The 19139-nt window shown below is 53.9% G+C and overlaps 5 protein-coding genes across 5 annotated transcripts; 2 read left to right on the top strand and 3 right to left on the bottom strand.

The window, feature by feature from the left end:
- Positions 1 to 2286: 2286 nt before the first annotated feature.
- Positions 2287 to 2970, bottom strand: J4E86_001291 (uncharacterized protein; the record flags this gene model as incomplete). Its single annotated transcript, XM_051441861.1, has 2 exons — positions 2287 to 2647; positions 2711 to 2970. The coding sequence occupies 2 exons, from the start codon at positions 2968 to 2970 to the stop codon at positions 2287 to 2289; spliced, it is 621 nt and encodes a 206-aa protein (XP_051308032.1).
- A 4838-nt stretch (positions 2971 to 7808) lies between these two features.
- J4E86_001290 (uncharacterized protein) lies at positions 7809 to 8375 on the bottom strand (the record flags this gene model as incomplete). Its single annotated transcript, XM_051441860.1, has 1 exon — positions 7809 to 8375. The coding sequence occupies one exon, from the start codon at positions 8373 to 8375 to the stop codon at positions 7809 to 7811; it is 567 nt and encodes a 188-aa protein (XP_051308031.1).
- A 2038-nt stretch (positions 8376 to 10413) lies between these two features.
- Positions 10414 to 11799, bottom strand: ARP2_1 (Arp2/3 complex subunit, actin nucleation center; the record flags this gene model as incomplete). The annotated part of the gene is made up of 5 exons (XM_051441859.1): positions 10414 to 10578; positions 10628 to 11419; positions 11477 to 11623; positions 11683 to 11729; positions 11781 to 11799. 5 exons carry the CDS (start codon positions 11797 to 11799, stop codon positions 10414 to 10416), a joined length of 1170 nt encoding a protein of 389 aa, XP_051308030.1.
- A 592-nt stretch (positions 11800 to 12391) lies between these two features.
- On the top strand, positions 12392 to 13539 carry RPL5 (60S ribosomal protein L5; the record flags this gene model as incomplete). Its single annotated transcript, XM_051441858.1, has 4 exons — positions 12392 to 12400; positions 12545 to 12617; positions 12668 to 12821; positions 12873 to 13539. 4 exons carry the CDS (start codon positions 12392 to 12394, stop codon positions 13537 to 13539), a joined length of 903 nt encoding a protein of 300 aa, XP_051308029.1.
- An 847-nt stretch (positions 13540 to 14386) lies between these two features.
- Positions 14387 to 18155, top strand: J4E86_001287 (uncharacterized protein; the record flags this gene model as incomplete). The annotated part of the gene is made up of 3 exons (XM_051441857.1): positions 14387 to 14477; positions 14574 to 17423; positions 17473 to 18155. 3 exons carry the CDS (start codon positions 14387 to 14389, stop codon positions 18153 to 18155), a joined length of 3624 nt encoding a protein of 1207 aa, XP_051308028.1.
- Positions 18156 to 19139: the final 984 nt, after the last annotated feature.

Raw genomic sequence — 19139 nt, 5'->3', positions numbered from 1 at the left:
CTCAACAAGTTGAACCAGTTGAAGAGCGATGTCGGTGAACTGTCAAGCCAAGATGAGAAGAAGTTCAAGCAGCTTACCCGAGCAGCGGAGCGCGAGATTCTGAACGCAGCCGATGTCATCTGCTGCACTTGCGTCGGTGCTGGTGATCCTCGTCTCTCCAAGATGAAGTTCCGCACCGTCCTCATCGACGAGTCGACACAGTCAGCCGAGCCAGAGTGCATGATTCCCTTGGTACTAGGATGTAAGCAGGTCGTGCTTGTTGGTGATCACCAGCAACTTGGACCTGTCATCATGAACAAGAAGGCCGCAACAGCTGGTCTCAACCAGTCTCTCTTCGAGCGTCTCGTCATTCTGGGATGCTCTCCTATTCGCCTTCAGGTTCAGTACCGTATGCATCCTTGTCTGTCCGAGTTCCCTTCGAACATGTTCTACGAGGGTTCTCTTCAGAACGGTGTCACCATGCAGGAGCGCATCCGTCGCGATGTCGACTTTCCCTGGCCCGTTGTCGACAGCCCCATGATGTTCTGGTCCAACCTCGGTGCCGAAGAAATCTCAGCCTCTGGAACATCCTACCTCAACCGTACCGAGGCTCAGAACGTCGAAAAGATTGTCACCCGCTTCTTCAAGGCGGGTGTACAACCTGGCGATATCGGTATCATCACTCCATACGAAGGTCAACGTAGTTATGTTGTCAGCTCCATGCAGGCAACCGGCAGCTTTAAGAAGGAAAACTACAAGGAAGTCGAAGTTGCCTCCGTCGACGCTTTCCAGGGTCGTGAGAAGGACTTCATCATCTTATCTTGTGTCCGTTCCAACGACCACCAGGGTATTGGTTTCTTGAGCGATCCTCGTCGTCTCAACGTCGCCTTGACCCGAGCCAAGTACGGTCTCGTCATTCTGGGTAACCCCAAGGTCCTGTCGAAGCATCCGCTATGGCACTACCTTCTTCTGCACTTTAAGGAGCGCAACTGCCTTGTTGAGGGTCCTTTGACCAACTTGCAGGTTTCGCTTCTGCAGTTCAGCCGCCCGAAGCAGACTTACCGTGGTCCCCAGCGCTACCAGATGGCCTACCAGCACGCCAATGCTATGACTTCCGGTCGACAGGCTGGCTTCAACGGCAACAAGCCCCGCCAGGAGTACAACGACAACGGCTCAATTGTCGGCTACATCCCAGATGACGTCTCTTCGGTCCACTCTTCTGCTCTTGGTGGTGTCGGTGTCCCCTCCAACTACCCTCCCATGTTCTCCAACTTCCAGGAGTCATGGCCTCTTCCTGGTCGCCCCAACGGTAAGGGCAAGAACGGCGCGCCTGCAAGCGTTGCTGGTGAGTCGGTCGCCGCTAGCGAGCTTACCGATACTCGCAGCGATGCACCGGGCGGTATCAGCCTGTCTGGCCTGAGCTTGAACGACTACAACAAGCCGACCTCCCTCAGTCAGTCTGACCGTCTCAACCGCTACGTAGAGACTACCCGCCAGGGTCCCAACGTTGGCACTGGCTTCGGTGCTGGTCGCGGTCTACGTAGTGGACTTGGTGGCTTTGAGGACGACGATGCTCGTAGCGTTTCTACGGCTTTTGCCAGTCAGATAGGCACTGGCAACAACGGATACGACTGATCTCTTGTCTTATGATACCGTAGGAGTTATTCCTACTGGGTACGTACCACGTTTTGGCTGCGAGCCTCTCTTCCACCCAACGGGGCAAGATGCTTCACAAGGGGTCGCCCGACCCACAGTGCGCTCCGTCGGCAGGACCAAAGAAGGCGATCGCCAGTGCGTTAGCACAGATATCGATATTGGATCAGATTCGCCCTGCAACCTGGCTTGCCGTCTTACCTGCAGGTGCTATGTTGCATACGTCTGCGCCAACACTCGGCCTTAAGCCGATATCTGTGCCAGCAAAACATCGTACTTCAACGTCGGCCCGGCAGAGGTGTACAGAAGATGCAAAGCAGGATGAGGATTCCGGTCGCAGTGCAGAGGTCTTTGTGGACTATATCGGAGAAGTAGCATTCGATTCTTCACACTCCTTATTGCCCTCAGGGGCTTATCACGATGCTTGCATGTAGAAAAAGGGAGAAAACCATACTACAATCGTTGCTAGAGAATAGAAAACATTGCTTTACTACACCTCAGTACCTGAGCTAAATGATGACTAATGTTGGAGATCGATGATTGACATCAATTCAGATTACCCTGCTTATCAAATGAAGCTATGGATATCGAGCAAGAATTTCGTGGGCTGTCTTTGACAGTCCAAACGCAATACTTGACTATTCATATGAGATCTCAGTAATAGCCGTATCCGCCATTTCCACCATGACCACCATAACCACCATAACCACCATACGCTCCATAATCGTTGTACCCGTCATACCCTCCACCATAGTCATCATATCCCCCGTAGCCATACCCTTCATACCCCCCATATCCGCCGTGGAAGTCGTCATACCCACCATACCCACCCATGCCACCACCAGTGAAGTCATCATAGCCCCCATACCAATTATACAAATCATCGTGAAAAGCACCTTGCTGATACATGTTGTCGTATCCATAATCGGCACCCTCTTGATATCCATCGTACATTTCATCATAGTTCCCTTTCCTGAAGCCGTATTGTCCACCTTGGACGTAGCCGCGGCCGTACCTAGTAAAACGTACAAGTCAGCATGGCGAGAAACAATGCGAAAGAAGAATCGAGTGCACTCACCCAGCCGCCCTTCCGCCCATATGGTTCTCATAAGCCGCGTGAGCATAACCCATTTGACCGGCTTCGTCGTAGGTCGGCTGCCGTCCGCCGCGACGACCATGGTTTGGTGTGTCGATGTGGCCAGAAGAGTAGTCGTGGGTTCCATCGTCGTGTGTTGTGTGACTCATTACATAGTCGCGGGGGTCGTTCGGGTCGTAGCCTGCGAAGGGGTCGGGGTGGTCTTCTGTGCGGCGGGATCTGCGAGAGCTCTTTCGAGCCATGGTTGGTTTTTATGTTATTGGGGTTGTCAGGAGTAGCTATGAGAACGCGGTTTAGAGAAGATTGCTTTGGAAATAGAAAGAGAGTATGTACTCGAGTCTTTACGCAAACTTATATATGCATGGCTACGATGAGAATGCTCCTTGAATGACGAGGTTACTCTGTTGAAGAGGAATTGATACAGCGGTCTGCCAGCGTACAAGAATTGATGCGTTGACGATGCCGCGCTGGCTGTACGATGCGCACTCATACCGAGCGGAAATATTGAGCAGACAAACTCATAGTGCTCGTCGCCAGCTGAGGCCACTGACGCACTCGCTGAGCAGAGTTCTGTGAAGCACATACGTTGCTGCCATCTGTTCGCAATGGCCGACACACCAAATCGACTTGAATGCAGAACACTCCAATTATTTATTGTCACAACCGCCTCACCCGACCAGATGCTCATCGAAGTCCTTCGCCACCGCAGCAGTACCCATACGCGGCTCGCTCGTCTACTCTTGAAGCCTCACCATTGTTCAAACCATCCACACATGTCGTCTCCATAAGTATCCATCAATATGGAGACCTCACCTCACCATCGAGCAACGATTACCCAGCCAACAAGCGAGCTTGCCGCAAACCAACGCGCGTCGCCATGGGCCTGTATCCTGCTATCCTCGAGGACCCCACGCAACCGTTGCAGCAAGGAAAGCGGGCATGCCCGACGGCCTGATCACCCAAAGGAAACTAATCCCGAGTCGCGTAGAAATTTGAGACGCTTGATCCCACGCGTGGTTGCCGCAAAGATATCCATGTCCCGTTCGTGCATGGCGGGTCCCTATACGGTCCGATAATAAAGGCCCGACGCGGCTGATCTGTGCTGGCGATCGCGATCGTGGAGGAGCGGTACATGTGACTGTAGGAATACTGCGATCGAAGATTGCTGATTGATTTGTGTTGGGCTGTGGTTGGGTTTCTTAACTGTAGTTGTAAGCAAGGCTGTTAGTGCTGGTCAGGTTACTTTGACAACCTCCACCTGGTGGATGAGGTACCTTGTCGGTTGCTCCCAATTCTTGGGTCAACATCCCACGCTGACGTCCTCGACGCCTGTCTTTTCATAATCCATGACGGAACAGTCTCCTGCGTGAGTTCATGCTATTGATGGGAGACCTGGCGCAGTTGCATATTGCAGGTTTCCCCGCCATGCCATGCCTAGACGAGAAAGGTTTCCGTGCATGTACAGTAGTACTTGACCACATCTAGGATGGAGTCTTGAGCAGGCTCCGTATATCTTTTTCATCCAATCCTTGCACCATTGATGAGAAGCCAGCGGTGAAGTGGCCCGCGCCAACCTAAGAAAACAACGGTGTTCCGTGATTGTACTTGTCCGCCTCTTGATGTCAACAATGACGCATAGGTACAGGTGAGGATGACGATGCAACATGAACTTAACCTTCTGGATCCATCGTTGCATAAGTTGACTACGCACTGTGAGCCGACGGGTTGGTAAGACGAGAAGTCGGTGAGAAGATCTGACCACACCCTCCGCAAAAGCCCACACGGCATTGCGGGGTCGCAGATGATGCGGCTCTCAAGTGGGGTTGTGGAAGATACTTGTTGATGTGCGCACTGCATTTCCGTGGTCGTTATGATGTGGAGAAAGTTCAGCTGTGAGGCGGCTCAAGGGAGACTCCCGATGCATCGTCAGGATGATTTCGAGATTGTGTGGAGCGCCGCATCATCGAAGTGTATGTCCGGACCATCGCGATGGTAAGATTGTTGATGTTTACATGCTCTTGCATCTTGAGGTATCCTTCACCCAAAGGAGCAGCGGAGAGCGGAGGGAGTCTAACTGCATGAGGCCTAATCATGTTCACGCATCCCAGATCCCAGCGCGACCGCCGCTGACGTAGTTTCTTTCAATCGTCATCTTGACTTTTCGATCCCCAGCGCCTTCCAGATGCGAAATGATTGGCGTTCCTGAAACACATCCCCATCGTTCCTGGACGTTCCTGAATTACGTTCGACTTACAAATCGCGCTGGCTGTGGAGTAAGAAGTGGACCTGACTCTCTGCTACAATCGAATCGACATTTTCCAGACGAGGGTCCGACGACGACCCGATTCCTGGGCCTTCGATTCGTGTGTCGTCATGTCACACTAGCTACGGTTCGAACCAAATTTCCCAAGATTATGGCGTGAGAGGCGCAATGGGAGAGTAAGCGGTGAAAGAGCGGCAAACGTACGGCCACGTGCGTCAACGTCGGCATGCTAATAACTGACAGAGTTCAGCGAGTCGACTTGGGCAGCGTACGCTAATGGCTTTCGCGCCTCGTGAAGTGGAGGCAGTGTCGATTCGAAATACCTATCGTGTGCCGTCTTGTGGAGTTTGAAAAATACCACCGGTTACTCATCATTACCTGGACATGCACGCACTACTGCACCAATCATGCTCTAACTCATTGTATAGTAACCGAGCCCAAGTTATTGGACGATAGAGCGACTTGCGACAAATGACGAGTAGCAGGCGCGGCTCTAATCTACCCTGGAGTACGAGCGATTGGCTCGAATGCAACTACTGCAATGTCGACTCAAGATAGACGAACAAGCGATTAGTATCTTCAAAATGATTTCCCTGATCTTCATGAGCGCACGCACGTGATCTGCAATCATCTCGGCGGTCCACGAGTAAGAGGCTGCAATCGCACCACTTCCTCCATCTCGAGGTTTCCCTGGCTCTCCCAGCATATACACGCGTCTCTCTCTGCATCACTCTCATCATCACGCGTCATCAGGGTGCCACGACCTTTGCGCACCACATATCTACTGACAACAGCATCGATGCCCGGGAGCTCACAAACAACCGATGCCGAATCCCTGCATAACTCTTGACCCACACACATGGCATTTACTCGGCATCTTAGATCCGTGAAGGAAGGTGCACGGGGCACAAGTCTACCACACCACACCAACCAACGGCTTTCGTATCAAAAGACGCAGGGAAGCCGGTCCCAAAACGAAATAACACGGCGATAAGAAAGACCCTGTTTTTCTGTGGCATTCCTGTGCGATCTTGAGCGGGCTGTGCAAAAATAGCATGTGCTGGCAAACTAAACGCAGTCCAACTTTCATCTCTAGTGCAGCTTGCGTTGGGTAGATGTGGGTTTAGGACAACAAAGAGAAGGATGTTACCAGCACATTTGTTGTACGGCAAGGCCCTAATCTCAACAACACAAACAATATGCGCAACACATGCATATTCCCGCAAAAACAACCGCCCATGCGCAACATACAACACATCAATCACGGTTCCCCTCGAAAGCATCACGTCCAAACCCCTTCCGGGCCAAGATCACCCACCCGGCACACTTCACCCCAAGCAGCAATCCACCATGAAGATCCTTCACAGCACTGCGGGGCACCTTGCGCTTGGCGAATCTCACATCCCCCATCACCCATTCAGAATAGAAGGATGATCTTTAGTTGGGCCATCTTCCTTTGTTCGCAAACACACGCAGGTTTACGCGAACGGCCTGCGGCGACCAACGCCAATGTCGTCGCCGAATGATCAACATGAACAGCGATATCTCAGCTGATATATGGCCATGTGTTGGCGATGATCAAAACATTTGGTCAACGGGCCGTCTAAACCTGCTTTTCGACTATCCCTTTCCCTTGGTTTTTTGAAATCACGATTGACCCGAAGATTTGGTGGTAAGTGCCGCTGGATGCGAAGCGAGAGTGCAACTGCAACCACAGCGGTAGCAGACCTTGGTCACATAGTGGTAGCCCATGATTAAACCTGCCAGTGCAAAGCTGGATTGGATGCCTCCCGCAGATTAGGAAATTTCCAAACTGCAAAGAAAGAATCAGGGTCCGCTCGCACGGGTTAGTGGACGCTACGATGCGTTGGCTTGCAACCTTAGTAACTATGGAGTGATGTGGGGAATATTCTGCATTCTCATTGCCGTGGTTGATTACATTAGGAAAGTGCAGGGAATCACGTTAGCGGTGGTAACAGCGACTCAGTACACGTCTGTACACATGTCCGCTGGTTTCGGCGGCTAGCAGCTGATCGCGTGTTTCAGAGAGGCGAATGTGGCCGGCGCGCGCTGGCATGCTGGGTAAAAGGATACGGGGTGGGCAAGTGGAGGGGCGTGATTTTTTAATGGGGGCGAAAGAATGGGGAAGGGAGGGCATGAGTCGGGTAGGTCGGCATGCTCGGGTTCTACCTATCTGGATATGGCGGAGAGGGAGGGAGGGTGGAGGTGGCAGTGTTTGTTGGGTGAGATTTGTGAGATTGTAGATCGAGGCATTGTTGGCATGCATCACGGAGGCGAAAAAAATGATATGATGAATGGGATAGAGTTGAATTGTCATTGCTAGCTACATGAGGAAACAAAAGAAGACCCGTCATCTGCCCAGCTCGACACCAACTGGTGGAGCGCTTACAGCGAAGCTATGGACAGGCGAGATGCATGCATGCGGTACGTTTGTATACTCCGAGGGTGAGAAACGCATAGTTGGGTATTTGAGAAAAAGCGATCGGGTTGCCACGCTCCAGCACTTGGAGTGTGTGGTTGAAGAAGAAGAAGAATGTTGCGAGTCCGTGTTTGCTAGAACGAGCCGTTCCATCCGTTCTCCGTCTATTGTTTGTGTACGATTCGTGTGCTGGGTTTTTTGTTTGTTTGTAATGGTGATGAGGATGATGAACGCCGTTGATGCTCCGTGCCGTAGGTGATATAACTCCGAAATTGCTCGACAAATAGAAAGGCGTAGAGCGGCTAGTTGTTTCGGTGCCGTGTCCGAGTGCCAGTGCTTGAGTGGTGGTGTGTTTGCTTTTGCTGGTGGCGAGATAGTCAATGGCCACCAACGGAGGTTGCACGGCCAGGAGAGTACTCTCCCCTTCGACGAGCCTCCTCGCGGATGTACTTCTCAACGTGCTGGTCGGCTTCGGCACGGCTCACACCAGCGGTAAGGTAGCCGCCGGCGTCTTCTTCGAGTTCCAAGGGAGTGACTACCCCAGGGCTGGCGAGTGGCTCCAGACGTGGGCTGGTTGGCTTCGGTCCAAAGCCCCTGTGCTGACGGCTCGTGTTGGCGAGGAGTTGTTGCTGGTAGAGGTACATTTGTCTCTGAACCTCGTACTGCCTGTTGGATGATCGAGGCGAAGCGGGCGAGTTGGGGCTGTCAGGACCAGCAGTAGGCGTGTTTGCATGACTTGAGCCTTGGGATGAAGCGTAGTTTGCTGGGTGGAAGCGGGGCAGAGAAGGAAGCCTCAGGTGTGCAGCAGGGCCGGTGTTGCTGGATTGCCGTGGGTTCATGGCTGGGCGACGTCGAGCCTGGGAAGGGATGTCGAGAGGCTGTGATCTGGGCGAGAGAGGCGAGCTGATGGCAGGCATGCTGCGGTCGGCAGTTCGAGAAGACATGTTCTGGTGTGAGGTATCGGATCTGAAGATGACTCGCGAAAGGGAAGGCGACGTTGGCGGAGATCGCATATGACGAGTGGCGAGTATATCTCGCGTTCACCTGGAGGAAGGAAGGGTGCGGCTCCGGTGAGTTGTTATATCAACTTCTCCTGAATGACAGCGAGGAGAGGGATAATCGAAAGATGGAGTACCGTGCTTGCAGGCAGCAAAGCACAGAGCAGCGGCGGTGTCTAATATATCTAGCAGCGGGAGGGTCCAGCAGAGGCTTGGGACTTGGTGGCAGGGCTCGGGGATGGTAGCCGATCTTATTGGAAAGGTACAGTGTTGATCTTCCGCTTGAAGGCGCACCGTCGTGCGGTAATCGTTCCTGAGAGGGTAACGAGCCTGATGCACGGCTCAAGTGGACCCCGTTTCAATGTGGTGGAAGCACAGGCGCCTGCTACTGGCAGCACACCAAGCCGGTGTCTATCAGTTGCAACAGGTGGCTGCGGGCCGGTTATGGCGGAGTACAGATGGCGCGTGTGTTTTCCCGAAACCTGGGTCCACAATCAAAGTAAGATGGAGTGCAGTGCGTCGAAGAGGGTTGAAAGCTAATCTAACAGTGAATAGGATAACTGGTACACAGCGGCCTTTACATAGCTAGTACCGACGGAGGACAAGGCCGCTACAGCGAGGCGCGCCATGATAGCAGGCGCTATAATCTCGTCATTTCACCTCGCAGGCCTTGGTTTCGCGGTTTGGGCGGGGCGCTGAATTCCTGCCTCGCTAGCCATGCGAATCGTCCAACACGCCTAAGCAGCTTGTGCAGCTTGTCCGTCATGACGCAGTGCAGCATGCCCGGCTCATGATTAAGACCGAACACGTGCCCGCCTTAGAATGCCCGGCGCTAAACGCGTGGTGTCAAGACAGCATTGCAAACTGCCCTCCATTGCCCTGCAGCGCCGTGGTGGGTGTGATAGGGTACCGTTGCATCTGCAGCAGAGCCCTGCGCCAGGTTGCAGCAACGTCTTTTTTCTTTCACGTCCGCGCGCGTGCTCTCCAAAGTACGGTCTGATGAGACCAAACGGTAGCGCCTTCAAGACATGACACCACCACACTGCGGCCGCAACGCCAAGTGCATTCCACCTGTGCAGCACAACCGCGACATTCTTCGCAAAAGGGCATGCACATATTGGCTGGATGTAACGACGTGAACCGATCGTGATCCATCATGCGCCTTTTTCTCTGTCTATCCCGAAGTTCACCCTAACATCGCCGAAGAATATATGTGCGATATTATTTGGAGGGAGAGCCGCTCGCACGGTACAAACAACGCTGCACAATCCCATATTACCCAACATGCGGAAATACCGCCTGAAGGCACTGCCGCCGAAGCCGCTCCTACACACAATTCTTCCATCGTCTACTGAGCGCTGACCGATGACGCCAGCGCACGAACTTTAATGTATGTGATGTTCTTCTATAGAGGGTCCGGCTTTGCTCGCCGCGATGCGATGCCGTCACGTAGTTTGGCTTGGGCACCAGAGGACAGAGCTTAGCGCGGCTATCAGAGCAGTTGTTTGGGCATCCCGTCAATGCGTCAACTTGCGATGGAGAAGTTGTACTGTTGTACAGCTTGGTAGATCTCCCGCGTGCGGCTCAGGTAGATGAAGCAATGCAGCCGCCGGAGGAGCTCGGGCACATTGAGTCGGCGCGCATTAGCATAGGAATAGGCAAAAGCAATGAAGTACGTTAACCTAGAGAAAAGGTGAACACCCTAGGGTCTACATCGATGTTAACACACCCACTTTGCATGTACTTATGTTAATGTAGTCTACAGACCTGTTCAGTTTTTCCCTTGTATAAGGTGGGAGATTGAGGCTGCTTATGGAACACCGAGGTTAATCGCGGCAAACAAGACCGCTTTGAGAAGGTGTGACAAGTAGTATATCACCAGCGACATGTCTCGGGTCACTCATACTATTTGCGGTACGCAGGTCGTGTCGTGAAATTGTTGGATTTGTTGGTTGATGTATGTCGCTGCATGCTTTCCTTACTATCATCTCGCGCCCAGCTTCTCCAGTGCCTTCGCGCCCTGTTCCTCCCACTCTGCCTTTGATATCCACATGTTCTCTTTGTCGGCCATGATGTGTGCGAGCACAGCTCCACCAAGGAACACCATGTGCCTTCGCCGTGGCGGGTCTTCGATGCGGACCTTGAATTTCTGTGTATGTGTTAGCAGAATTTAGCCGGCATAGTAGGTGTGTACCCACGTTGAGTCGCTCCGGGTTTCCGCCCAAGACCTTGGTGAGCCACAGCTGCTTGAGCTCCTTCTCCAGCCGACTTGGCAGACCCGGGTACATGCTGCTACCACCACTGAGCACGATGGCCTGGTATAAACTGCTCCTGACATCGACGTCGGCCGCTTGAATGGTGTTGAATAGGAACTCGGCGATACCGGGCTGCTCAACGTCCACAAGATGCGGCTGGAACAGACATTCGGGAGCCTCGAAGCGCTCGCTGCCAACCCGGATGACACGACCATCAGGTAGAGTGTAGGATTCCACCAGCACGGTTGTGTCTTCGCTAAGACGCTGGTCCAACTCAAGGTCGTATGAGACGTAGCAGAGCTTCTCCTTGATTTGACGGACGGTCTCGAAGTCGGCGGTTCGGTTGAGGGCGTATCCTCTCCGTAGCAGGAGGGCGATGAGGTTGCGGGTCACGTCGCGTCCGGCGACATCGAGACGGCGTGTGAGATGGTTGAGGACAGTGCTTTCGTATACGGGAACAATATGCGTGACACCATCTCCCGAGTCGACGACCACACCAGATGACAATCCCTGCGCGTATAGAGCTAAGACAGCCTGGATCGCCACGTATACACCTCCAAATCCGTAGCGCTCGAACATGACTTCGCACATGGTTTCGCGGTTCTTGAGCGGGTTCATCGGCGGTTCGGTGAGGAGGATCTTGCGGCCTGTAGTGTCGAGCTTCATCTTGTCGTGGAAGGTGTAGTCCCAGACGTGTTGCATGTCATCCCAGCGCTTGACGATACCATTCTCCATCTACGGACAAGACAGCGTTAGCTCGGAGGCAGCTTGAGATCTCGATAATGCACATACAGGGTACGTGATCTGAAGCATTGAGCGCGCTGCCGCTGCTTCGTCACCGCACATTATGTCTTTCAGCTGGATGTCACCGCCATCTCGCTCTTCGGTTCGCAGGATGGGTCGGCCGACTATCGAGGGGAACTGGTGGTCGGGGAAGTTCTAAAGAGGGACTTGTTAGCTTTTGCCATGACCTGTCAGCCGCGTTGTATAGAACATACCTGTCCGGCGTAACCCGCCTTGAGGAAACCCGTACCGCCATCGAGGACTAATTGAGGGTAAGTAGAGCTTCACATATAGCTGAGGCAGCTGCGCATACCAATGGGAGCTTCAGCCATCCTGTGCAAAGCTCGAAAAGGTTGTTGGGACTGAAAGAGTGGATGTTGGAAGCTGGCCGTAGCTCGGGGCTGCCTGCCTTGAGGTTGACGACGTTGGCGGGGCGCATGGTTGGCCAGGGGTCCGTGAGCACTCAAACGGGCAATGCGAGGCTCACAACAACTTGAAATGCGTCACTTCATGTCTTCAAGATTGCGAGATAACTGTAGAATGATAACAAGCGGAGAACAAAAGCAATGTACAGCATGTATGATATGCTACACATCGCATGGCGCTGCAGGTCTGGTGTACCAAAGAGGTTTCTTCCTCTGTAGCCCATACATACAATAATTGACATCACTACACTCGAAGACCGTTCATAATCCAAAGATAATAACATCTCTCTGCATTTATTATTTAGAAAAAACCCTGGAAGATGCTCAGGTGTGGTCACCCACCTCATGCTAGTCGCATGGTCACCCACCTGGGAACTTGGGGAAGTCGCGACTTGCGCATCGCTTAAGGCATGGTCCGAGCGCCTCCTGCCCACTTCAATATCGTCGTTCTGCAACACCGAACTTTCTCTCCAGCCAGTTCAACTAACAGCAGGTCAAGATGCCTTTCGTAAGTACGCCCTGAATTGCGCCCGCAATGCACCCCTCCATCCCATTGCCATACGGCAACCCCGCTTCGACGAAAGTCGAGTGGAGTCTTTGCGAGATGCTTCGAATGCGGGTTTGAAGCGCCAATCGCTGACTCTGTCAAAAGTCCAAGCTCCAGAAGAACGATGCCTACTTCTCGCGGTACCAAGTCAAGTACAAGCGCCGCAGGCAGGGAAAGAGTACGTATCCAGTGAACTGTTCAAATCGCGACTTCTCTAACAATCTGCAGCCGACTACTACGCCCGTAAGCGGTTGATCACCCAGGCCAAGAACAAGTACAATGCGCCCAAGTACCGCCTCGTCGTCCGTTTCACCAACAAGGACATCATCTGCCAAGTCGTCCACTCCGAGATTGGCGGTGACAAGGTCTTCATGGCTGCTTAGTACGTCCCAGGGACTCCGTTTCTGCAGACACTCGACTAACAACAATCCAGTGCCCACGAGCTCAAGGCTTACGGCATCACTCACGGTCTTACCAACTGGTCCGCCGCCTACGCCACCGGTCTTCTCCTTGCCCGCCGTGTCCTCAAGAAGCTCGAGCTTGACGAGGACTTCGTTGGTGTAGAGGAGGCTGACGGTGAGTTCACCCTCACCGAGGCCGCCGAGGTTGACGGCGAGGAGCGCCGCCCATTCAAGGTCTTCTTGGATGTCGGTCTCACCCGCACCTCCACCGGTGCCCGTGTCTTCGGTGCCATGAAGGGCTGCTCCGACGGTGGTGTCTTCGTTCCCCACTCCGAGAACCGCTTCCCCGGATACGACATGGAAGGCAAGGAGCTCGACGCCGAGACCCTCCGCAAGTACATCTTCGGTGGCCACGTCGCTGAGTACATGGAGACTCTCGCCGACGACGACGAGGAGCGCTACAAGTCTCAGTTCAGCGGCTACATCGATGACGACATCGAGGCTGACGGTCTTGAGGAGCTGTACCAGGACGCACACAAGCAGATCCGTGAGGACCCCTGGAAGAAGGAGGAGGGCGAGGCACCCAAGAAGTCCAAGGACGAGTGGAAGGCCGAGTCGCAGAAGTACAGGAGCAAGAAGCTCACCAAGGCCGAGAAGGAGGAGCGCGTCAAGGCCAAGATCGCCGAGATCACTGCATAGGCTGTTCCTTTCTCTTGTTCCTACTTTGTTCTATCATGACAAAAGCACGGCTCTGGCGTCTGGGGATGACATGGAAAGGATGCCTGCCTTTGCAGGATACATCTACTGTACTTAGCCTCACGACCTCAATGAGATGACGAGACGGCAAGCCGCGATTGGCTACCACAACAAGATACCCCCCAAACAATGTGCCCCTCCTGTTCAGCGTGAAGTGTTCTGAAATAGCAACATGTGACACGCGCGTGTGGTCGGTAGTGGCCGACACCACATGGCGTGCTGTCGCAGGTTTGACCATGTGGAATGACAAGCACGGGTTGCTGTTTTTGTGTGGCCATGACGGTCAGGTGTTTCAGCGGCACTGAGGGGACAGTCGGTAGTCAACGCTCTCCTCCGCGGAGGCATCAGCCAGCAGCAGAGTGAGGCATGTGGATATGTTGCGATTAGGTTCGTTTAAGGAAGAGGGCAGACGGGTATATAGTCCATCCTCGCAGTCGATCATGATGTTCGGCAGGATTGAGTGCGCGATAGAGCTTGGTGTGGAGAGGAGAAGGAGACCCGAAGCGCAATCAGCCGACACCTTTCGTCATCGGCCGGCTCCCACAGCTTGCAGTGCACGTTCGCCATAACATCGCATCGGCCGAACTCGCACAGAGCAGCTCCCAGAAATCACGCAGCCGTCAGCCTTGAGCGCAGCGAGTCGTTGAAGTCCCACGGAACACGTTATCTGGGAGAGTTTGCAGCATTTCCAATCGGCGGATTCTCGTGGAAGCAGAAACCCCGCTGACTTCCGTCCGCCTCACCGAGGCCGTCTGCAACCCTGACGCATGGCGAGAGGCCTATATACGCAATGACAGCCGTACAAACACCCGGCGATACCGCGTCCGCCATGGAAGACATTCACGGTGTTGATGTATCATGGCTGCATCACTCGACTAGAGGTACGTGAGGCCCGCTTACCCTGCTGGGTGGAGACGTCTCGGCTTTGCGGCGCAACCCTGAGCTTGAGAGGCTACTAACATGTTGCGCCTGAGCAGACCATCACCATCGCCAGCAGGCGCCCTCGTCGCCCGGCCTGACCAGAGACGCGCCGCCCAAGACATCGTCGCATGGTGGCCTACCCGCCAGACCCCGCCACGACGAGCAGCAAAATAATGAGCCGACACCGGCGCCTACGAGACCCGCATCGCCGCCGCGACCGCCCCCAGCTGCGGCCGCTGGCCCAACTCCTCCACAAAAGATACCGAAGCGTCCAGCGCTGCTTGGCCGCGGCAGTACCGACAAGAATGGCAGCGGCACGACGCCCCCCGACGCGAAGAACAGCTCGCGACGCAACTCGTGGATGAACAGCATCAGCTCCAAGTTCTCGTCGCAAAACTCGCCCGCCGCAACGACACACACCCAAGCCCAGGGCTCGCCCGCTGCTGCTAACGGCACAGCCAACGCGTCACCCTCGGCCAACGGCGCCCTGAACGGCATACAGGCAGCTTCGGGAGGCACTAATGGCGCGCCCGAGCCCTACATACCGCAGCAGCCTAAGAGCTCGTTCGTGGGGAACGTGCTGCGACGCCTGTCATCCGGAACCCAGGTCGGCACCGCTGGCAAGGTCTACCCGAACGGTGGCATGTGCCCGCGCAAGATCATGAACGTCGACCCCAACCGAGAGCGATGTCTAGTCCCGGAGCTGGATCAGAACAAGTTGCGCAAGGTGGCATTCTGCGTCGACGTTGAGATTGCTGGTGGACCCAAGTACAAGGATGACGTCGAGACAGACGACAAGACCAAGCGCAAGGAAAAGAAGCTGAAAGAGCGCGGCGAGGGTGAGGCACTCAAAAACCCGGATGCCGTGGCGGAGGAAAAGGACAAAGACGGTGTCGTCTCCATCGCCCAAGAAGTCGTCGGCAACGATTCCGAGTCGAACCCAGAGGGAACAGTCGTGCACGAGGACAAGCAGGAGCCGAGCCGGAAGAAGGAGAAGAAGAAGCGATCTGAGGCTGAGCGCAAAGAGCGGAAAGAGAAGAAACGCAAGAAGGCCGAGGAGAATGGCACAATCCCCATGGAGCTTACTAGAGACGACGACAGCGCCAGCGCCGAAGGAGTACCTGCTGCGACTGGAGCGCCGACCCCTCGCCCTCAAGACCGCCCGACGATCGACCCGCTGCGTATCTACCGAAGATGTTGCCAGCTCCGCGAATCCCCCATTCTCAAACGCATCAGCGACCAGCTTGCGGCACCACGCGCGTGCTCCGTTGTTCAGCCAGGAGTTGTCACCTGTCTGGACCTGACAGGGTCGAGGTTGCAGCTGGCCGACGTTTTGACGCTATCGGACTGGCTCGCCATCGTACCTGTGAAGAAATTGTTTTTGGAAGACGCGGATCTGAATGACGAGAAGATACGGGTCATACTCGCCGGTCTCCTGGCTGCCAAGGTTCCTGAGCCGCCGAAGCGACGTGATCTATCCAACGACGGAACACAGGACGGGCTGTGCCAGCAAGGCTCATGCGCAGTCAAGAAGCTGGTTCTCAAGAACAACCCAAAGATCACAGCTGAAGGCTGGAAACACATCGCTCTGTTCCTATACATGTGCAAGTCCATTATGGCGGTCGACGTGTCGATGATACCGTTTCCCAAGTCTCGCCCGCAGGTGGCTTCCTCGCCCACGAACAGCACACAGGCGCCGTCACCCACCAAGGACGCTAAATCGGCAGATGTAGCCGAAATTTTCTCCAAGGCCATTTCGGAACGACTGGGCGGTTCAGAACTTCAAGAGCTAGCCATGGCTGAATGCAACCTCACCTCGTCAAGCATCCGGAAAATCATCGACGGCTGCGTCATCAGTGGTATTACACGTCTTAGTCTGGCGACGAACGACATCGACGCCGAAGGCCTAGAACACGTCCTACACTACTTGCGCTCTGGTGTTTGTCAGGGTATTGACATTGGAGGGAACGACCTGAGATCATTGATGGACAAGATTTGCGAAAGTATCAAGGCCTGCCCGAACAGCCCACTCTGGGCGCTGTGCCTACAGGATACCAATCTCACCCCGGACGCTCTCAAGACACTTATTCCGACTCTCATCAATCTACCTTCCTTCAGATTCCTTGACCTCTCGCACAACAGAGGCCTCTTCATGGGCCAGACATCCCTGTCTCTCCTCAGGAAGTACATGCCTCAGTTCAAGGAGCTGAAACGCATACATCTCATGAATGTCGATATGAAGCCGGAAGATGCGATCGCTATCGCGGAGATTCTGCCGGATTGTCCACACATCGCACACATCAACATTCTCGAGAACCCTGAGATAACACGCGTCGCTAGCTCGACCGACGAGGAGACACAAGAAGAAGCTGCTGCCTTATATGCGTCACTCACTCTCGCGGCCAAGCTGTCCAAATCGCTCATTTGTGTCGATGTCGATATTCCTGCTCCGGAACAAGGCGAAGTCATCAAAGCTCTCGCCAAACAAGTCGTCGCATACTGCTTGCGCAACATTGAATCCATCAATGAAGTGCCAGAGCTTCGAGCAGCACCTAAGCAAGTCGAGGTTCCAGACATCCTGCTGCGTCTTGTCGGTACGGAAGACGATTACAAGGAGACCGACAACGTGTCGAATGCGGCAGATAACGACTACATTGTGGGAGGTACAGGAATTGCGAAGGCACTTAGCTACTGTCTTTCACACAAAGAAAACGATCTCCGAAGGGTGTCTGTCCCAGCAAGCGGTACCTCTACTCCTAGAAGCAGGAACAGGGTACCAGTGCTTGAAGAGCCGAGCAAGGCCAGAGCCATGTCCAAGGATCTTCTTGAGACTGCGCGAAACACACGGTCAAGAATACAGCCTGCACTTATCAGAGAGGCGAAGAGTGACAATGACCTGAACTACCGTAAGCTTCACCACCTTTCCATTATGTTGATATGCTAACATCCTGACAGGTCGTTTACTTTTCCTGGATACAACACTCCAAGGCATGATCCAACGCTTCGAAGACGAATACCCAGAGACACGTCTCCAGCCATCCGACGCCGCTTCTACTACGAGCTCCAAACTCAGCAGCTCACCACCCACCTCCTTCGTACCGACACTCGAAAACAGTGTCTCGACAGACTTCACAGCCGATCAATCCGACGAAGACGAACCCTCCACCCTACGCTCGCGCCACAATTCCGACGTCTCCCTCGCATCCCGCCACATGTCCCTCGAAGAAGGACGACTCCACCGCTTCGGCCACCGTGTCCGCACCGGTCTCTTCAACCCATCCCGCCCCACCACCCCCGACGTCTCCGAAAACCACGTGTCCTTCATCTCCGGTACGGCAGATGACCAAGGTCTTCCCGAACACCTTCGCACCCTACGCGCATACTTCCAGAACTACAGCGGCGACGAGATGAGGCATATGATTGAGGGCAAAGGCTGGGAACAGGCTTTCAACAGCGTCGTGGAGAATGCTGAAGAGCTGAGGAATCTGGAGAAGGAGGACCCAGAGCAGTTCAAATTGTTCAAGGAAAGTCAGATTGCGGCACTCAAGAATCGCAATCCGGATATTTTTGCGCCGGGGGAGAAGGGCAGGGAGAGTGTGGAGGCGGATGGTGGGGATGACTTTGCTATTGAGGATTGAGTTTTAGGGACGGGGCGTTGAGGTAGGGGTGGGAAGGCTGGGAGTATCGGGCGTGGAATCAGTGTAATATCCAAACTGCCGACTTGAGCTGTGTATAGTGGATGAGGAGCTGCAGCGCGCTCGCCAGCAGCTCAAGTGTTCATTCTTTGTGTATTTGTAACATAGAGCCGTGATGGCTAGCACACCGCCTTGTGTGGTGTTTTCATTCGAATTTTCATTATATATTACTGTCACTTTGATATTGGTTCAGACTGCTACGACCCGTCTTTCCTGCTTCCAGCCTGTCGCCCGTTCCGCATCGATGGATGGATGCGTCTTCCCATGCTCCACATGAGGGTCTCGTGACCGCGATTGTGGGTATAAGAGCGGACTTCTGTCTCCAACGTACTTTCTCTCTTCATCACACACTTCCTACGATATTACCAAAAGGATCGCGCCCCCGTTCCATGGCTCTGTCGGCTGTCCTGCTCTCTCAGAATTTCTTTCAAAAGCACTGGAGATTATACCATGGTTTCTTCCTTGCCTTCTTCTGCTTTCTACCACAACCAAACTGAATTCCAGACTTCGACGTGATTACTAAAAAAGCCCTCCTGAATCCTCATGTTCTTTGCTCCTTCTGAAAGAAGTTTATCATTCCTTCATGGGAAAGACTTCGGCTTTGCGGGTTTTCCAAGAGACGGAGATGTCAAAAATGAATCTACGAGAATGCTATGAGAGGTTCTCGGGTCTGAGAAAACCATGCATGACCCCTGCATGTGCGGCTACTCTTCTTGATTAAAGTCGCCATGGAGCAGTATGATGAGAAGAGCCTCGGGCCCGATCTAGCTACCAGCGAGCTAGCTCGACGGGTATAAAAGCTGTCGTACGGCTGTTCTCTTCTTTCTTCCTTCATCATTCTCCAGTCTATTGTGGGCACCAAAAACAAAAACACTCTGGTCGATGTCTGAGACGAGTCTGCGTTCTTCCAACATTTTCCAAAAATCC

This window comes from Alternaria arbusti, assembly GCF_024043155.1.
Source record: "Alternaria arbusti strain BMP 1465 chromosome Unknown scaffold_1, whole genome shotgun sequence".
NCBI lineage: Eukaryota > Fungi > Ascomycota > Dothideomycetes > Pleosporales > Pleosporaceae > Alternaria > Alternaria arbusti.
The sequence above is the reverse complement of the archived record's forward strand: the minus strand, read 5'-3'. Positions and strand labels throughout refer to the sequence as shown.